This window comes from Taudactylus pleione, unplaced genomic scaffold (assembly GCF_031769625.1).
Source record: "Taudactylus pleione unplaced genomic scaffold, aTauple2 ptg000040l, whole genome shotgun sequence".
Classification (NCBI taxonomy): Eukaryota; Metazoa; Chordata; class Amphibia; order Anura; family Myobatrachidae; genus Taudactylus; species Taudactylus pleione.
The window spans coordinates 15,144,716-15,150,715 of NW_028284442.1; the positions used below are offsets into that span (position 1 = coordinate 15,144,716).

A 6,000-nucleotide genomic window follows, 5' to 3' on the forward strand; every position below is an offset into this window, starting at 1 on the left:
ACTAGCTGATCAGATAAAGGAAATGCCTCAGAAGTAACCTTTATTTCCTTGAACAGGGCATGTTTGTACCAGGGAGCTAGTAGTTCGTTCTCCTCTATGACTAAGGCCAAACGGACAGCACGTATCATAGCCGGAATATTGATCTTAGGACTTAGTCTCCGCCTCTAGCAGAGAGGGCTCGGAGTCAGAGACATCTAGAATCTCCCCATCATCAGATGTCATCGTCATCATGTAGTGTAGACTGAGATGACGGCATAGCCGGTTTAAAGAGATTATCCCCTGCAGCATAGCCTGGAGGGCAGTAGAGGTATCCGCCAGGGTCTGCACCGTAGTAGAGAATGTATCTATCCACCGAGGAGGCACAGATGGAATCTGCATGAGTGAGACCTGTTGAGGCAGGCCCTGTGAGGGCAAAACCGACTGCTGTGGGAACCCCATCGGGGGAAACACAGGAGGTACTGCCAAACACCCCACAATGGTACTGTACAGTGACCAGACTCCGGCCGGGCACCCAACGAAAGTGAGGTGCCTCTGGCCCAGGGCGGGATATAGAGGGAGACCCAGTGCATCCAGGGAGAAAAATTTGAACTGCGTGGTGCCAGGATGACTTTTCCATCACCTATACCCCAAGATCTCCCTGTGGAGCCTATGGACCCTGAAGAAGAAAAGAGGATTTTTGGTCACTTACGCTCAGTTATGCGTGGTTTTGGTTCTTGGCCATCTTTGCCCTACTGGTTTGTTATTTGGTTCTAACAGTTTCACTGGGTTACTGCTACTCATTACTGGAATCTTCAAAGTAGTACTGGCATTAGGGGGTTGCAGGGGAGAGGAGCTTTGTTTTTAAAGCTACAGTATAGTTTTAAGTGTCAACTCCAGCCACAACCTGCAATCCTCATGGTCCAAGTGTCAACTCCAGCCACAACCTGCAATCCTCATAGTCCAGTGTCCCACAGCCTGCTTAAGAGAAAAGGATTCAACGATAAGTGAACAAAAAATGTCTTATTTGAGTATTGCGTTTAAACACTAATTCATGCTTACGGCTCATTCCCTAATAGCGTTTAACAGCGCTTTCATCAAAATTGTAGATGTTGGCAACAATATAGAAACTTTACAAATGTGGATGTGACAGATTAAGTGTTAAGATTTCACTGTTACAAGTGATTTTTGAAAGTAAAAAAGAGCAGTGTTCTTAGTCTAGTAATGTTTTACATGCTTACAGTAATAGCCAGGAGAGGTTGTCACAACTAGTCTGAGTGAGGTAGCAATGTCACATTGAATATAGTGGTGTTCTTAATGATGGACACTTCCAGTAACCTTAAGCTGGGTACACACTAGGTGACGCCCGAAGGTACAACTGAAAGATATATGGGGGGCGGTACACACACTGCACGATCCGGTGAACAACAGCCAGATATATTGTTCACCTGCACCTTCCTGGCGTCGGCAAATGGGTCGCTACATCGACCGTGCATGCACAGCCGACAGAACAACCTTGATGTCGGCGCAAATAGAGCATACACACTAGACGATCCGGGCGATATGCTGGTCCAATCCGTCATATCGTCCGAGAAATCGTCTAGGGTGTACCCAGCTTTATGCAGAATTCAACATGATTTCCGTTCCATAGGATGAGAGATGTTGGTCCTTAAGCAGTTTTTTGCTTAACATTGATCATTTATTTTCAGATATTTAAAAACATATATAAATGAAAAGGAAACAGCTTGGTGATTACATTTCTTCTAAACCTACAGTAAAATGTACTGTATTCATACAGATTTAGATTTAGTTAATACACTCTGCTCTAATATCTGACCAACTGGGCCGGCTCCCCAACAGCAGTGCACTGTGAGCGCGATTGTTTAGGATTCTAAATATTATATATGTTATATATTCCATAAATAATATATACCAAGCTGTTTGTTGTCTGGACTAAAGTCAATGCATGTGACAGCATCTTTGTGTCCTTTGAAGTTACGCTGAAGAGCTGGATCTTCCTGTTGAAAAGAAAAATATATAAAAATTGGTAACAGTGCAATTCTTCCAGCCTAAATTCAGATTTGACCCCAAAAGAGATTTTTTTTTTTTTTGTTATTAAAGTGTGGCGTTATATGGGTGAGGTGGCCATGGTTAGTTTAGAGTCCAATCATGTTCTCTTTTGTCACAAAATGTCACACCCCTCCTCTAGCTTTCCCATCTGCTGTGATCCCATTGCTGTGAATTATAGAGCACAGGGCTCATTCACACCAATGCACTCAGAAAATTGGCAAAATGCAGAAAACCAATACATTCTAGTGAAGCATTTTGAATACATTTCCATTTGCTTTACATGACTGCACTTTTACAATCTATTGTACTGGCAGTGCACTTTAACGCATGACAAATAAGTTGTGTTGGATCATAAAATATTAAATACACTATTGTTTAGAATGCAATAGTGGGAAGTGCACAAGAAACTATTCATCCACTTTTTATAGTGATTTAAAGACATTAGTTCAGTAGGAGAATTAAGTATTAAAAAAATTAAAGTTAAGTAACTGCTTAGTTTTGTGATAAAATGTTATGTGCACAATGGTCAGTCATTTATCCAGCTGTCAGTACACAAATAGGAAAATCAGACTAACACCATAAGGCCTTAATTGGCATTGGGTTTGTGTTTACAAAAACAAAAAAAAGAAATTGCAAGTGCTAACAGCATATAAACACTATGCATTTACGCATCTCAAATAAGTATTTCATATGGGCTTGATAGATTTTCATAGTTTTTCATTGATGAAACGAGTAGTATAAAGCTTTTTCAATTTATGTCAATGGTGTATCCAAACTGTACGCTACATATAGAAACCCCATAAATGAATAAGGCATTTCAAAAACTATGCAGCGTCTCTCCCTTAAGAATACAACAATGATGAGTGCCATTAGCAGACACTTCAAACACAGTTTTTCCACCATGGTGGCTTGTCAGTGAAAGAGTACAGACTTATTAAGTCTCTAATGACGTAGAGAGGAAACAAAAAACACAATGCTGTGGACCTCTATTTATGTCAATTGTTCATTCATCTCAATATTGTGTCTACATGCAGAGCTCAACCGCATTGAAAGGAATGTGTTATTGGAAAGGCAAAAAGGTATTTAGAGCAGTGCATGTATGTAGTAGGTAAGCCAGGTCCAAGCCTGGCAGTGAAGTGATAGCACAAACTATCACTTTACTTTTTACATTTCACCGGGACAGACTCTATTTGGAGCCACTGTCTAGGCAAGAGGATTTCGATTAATGAGAATTTTATATTATCTCTTATCACTACTATATTAAACTAATGGTAATGGCCGGCGTTGTTGGGTTTTTACTTATTTTTTTCCTTTCTGTCTCCACACCCAATCTTTCTCTCATTCGAATCCTCCCCTCTCTAGCCCCCTCCCACCCTTTCGTCTCTTCCCTACTACAACACCTTCTTTCCACTCCCCCCCATGTCCTGTACATCTCTGACCCTGCTGGGAGGGGTCAGAGGTCAGACCAACTGTCATTCCATTCCAACGTGACATCTATATATTAATAGCAGAAGGGCAACTTTTATGAGTGACATATTTCTATGATGCCATTGTCTGAGCAGGGCACATCATATACCAAATTAAAGGTCTTGGACTGTAGATTTGGCGTAATTGGTTGCTTTGTTTCGGAGTTATGTAGCAGAACACCCGTCCGCCATTTACACTGCATCACCATTGTGCTCTGAAAAATGTGACAGTTGGTGAACTCTCCCTGTGCACCTGCTGGAGACCTGGAGCATGTGACCTACTGGGTGGTCTGGAAACTGTAGCAGTTATTTGCAGCCACATACTGTATATAAGTGCGTTTTGTGGGGACCTCAGTTGCCGACTGCTGGGTTATTTCGTTATTCACTTCTCCATGCATTGCTCACACCAAATATGCCTAGAGGCCGGCACGTCAATGTGGTGGAGCCCTTACAGGTCACCCAAAGCGCACAGTTCAAAAATCTTACGAGTCAAGAATATTATCATCACACCCAACATATAACAGGATCAACTGATACACCACTTGCATTGGACATGACATATTTGCCACAATACTACTCTGTGGGGCATATGGACATGGAATGTGTGAACCTACACTTCTTGGTAGCAGAACTCTTTATGAAAAAAACCCTCTAATTACAGACTCATTATCTCCAGAATAGCTTCAATAATTTATATCCATAACATTCTCCATAACTAAGGTGGATATCGCAGGAATTCCCTAGTAATATTTTATCAGGCCTCGATTTCACATACATACAGATGATAGTTTTAGATGTCCGGCGGCGGTATACGTTTTTCAAGCCGGCGGACGGAATGCCGAACGCGGGCTTCCAGACTACTTAATCCCACCGAGGTTAAAATGACAGGCGTCTAAATCTAGACGCCTGTCATTTTACCGATGCCAGGATACCGGCACCCCAATCAAAGGGGGGGGGGGTGGTTAGGTTTAGGGCTCCTGGGGGGGGACTTAAGGTAGGCACTCCCCCAGGATAGGGTTAGGTTTAGGCACTTAGAGGGGGGAAGGTTAGGGTTAGGCACCCTAAAGGAGGGTTAGGGGGTAAAATTAGGTTAGTTTATACTTACCTGGGGGCGATCGGGATTTCCTTCTCAGTCAGGCTGCCGCTGACGGGATTTGGACCGCCGGCCGCAGGTGAATCATACCGATTCCCCCACAGCCACCAATGATAAATAGCCCCAAGAATTGATTAGATCAACTTGCTCTCAAGTAACCTCAGCAGATTATATTTAAATGATTTCCATCTGTTGGAGCAGATAAGACAATCACTGGTCCATGATTAGTGACCGGCTGTGTGTGGGTGTGTAATGCTGGGAACACACTGACCGATATATTGTGGGCGCGTCGATAGGCGTGCACCAGCGATATGTCTGTGAACGACGTTGTAATGTGCAGCACAGCCGATGGATGATATATCTACCGAGGCCGCCAGTGACTAGCATCACAACTGGACGGGCACATGTAAAAGCCCACCCAGTTGTGACGTCAGGCATGGGAGATCGGGCCAACAATTGGTAAGCGTGTATGCACTTACCAATCTTCAGATTGGCCGTTCCACTGTTCTGAGGACCGGTCCATTGTCCTAGTGTGTACCCAGCTTAAAAGGAAGGAGCAGAGAAACCCAGACTCACAACTGCCCAGCAGAAAGTAGTCCCTGGAACTTGTTTTAAAACGTTGCCAACTTTATAAAGAAGCTGCATACAGTGCTCTTTGTAGGACAGAAACACCACTACTTCCAAAATGTAAAAATAGAGGCACTATTATATCTCTGGTATTCAGCTCTTCACCGTGTAACACGAGAACAAGGTAGTTTTTGAGAGGTGTAGTGTGTGTACAATATATATATACACACATACACGTTTACGTCTAAGCAGAGCAAATGTTGCCACTGTAGTAGCAGTAGGACACCGGCAGGAAGCCCCCACATTAGCCCATGTGTGAGTGAGCGTAGCACACAGACGTGGCAGCACCTCAGAGCCTGGCCACACATTACCCTCTGCTGTCAGTCGCTCTCTCACCATAGCAGACGCCATCGCAACCTCCGCACAACGGCATATATTCAAAATCTCACTACAACATTGGCTACACCTCTGTCATGTGACCAGCCGCAAGGAGACGTCATCGGGCCACGTGATTGCATTGTGGGTTGGCTGTGGGTGGGGGGCGTAAATTCGGAATTACAGTTACTACTATATGAATGCTCACATCCGGAGGAGTAGCGGCCGGTCTTCTAATTTTGCCTAACCGGAGGCTAGAGCTGCTGCTGGGATTGGGAAGGTGATACAGCAAGGCGGCGGGGAGATTGTGTGGAGGTTCTTCCGTCAGGGTGTGTGCTGTACTGCCGAGCACATGAGCTTTGTATGATGCTTGTCCACACGGGGTCCTGGTGCTGGGACCTGACTGCAGCTATGGAAATCTAATACCGTCTGATCCTTTAAAGCACAGGTTCT

The 6,000-nt window shown here is 44.0% G+C and overlaps 1 protein-coding gene across 3 annotated transcripts in view; it reads right to left on the reverse strand.

Moving 5' to 3' along the window:
- POC1B (POC1 centriolar protein B) overlaps positions 1 to 5,719 on the reverse strand; it is a 148,450-nt gene extending 142,731 nt beyond the window's left edge. Inside the window, exons 1-2 of one of the 3 annotated variants that reach the window (XR_015871981.1) lie at positions 5,569 to 5,718; positions 1,910 to 1,994 (exon numbers count right to left, since the gene is read on the reverse strand). Coding sequence is in view for 1 of the 3 variants with exons in the window: in XM_088454400.1 (XP_088310526.1) it covers positions 1,910 to 1,994; positions 5,569 to 5,583 (100 nt within the window). In the remaining 2 variants the exon portion in view is untranslated. Of the gene's footprint in view, positions 1 to 1,909; positions 1,995 to 5,568 lie in introns of all 3 variants that reach the window. The other 2 variants (XR_015871982.1, XM_088454400.1) reach the window with 2 other exon arrangements.
- Positions 5,720 to 6,000: the final 281 nt, after the last annotated feature.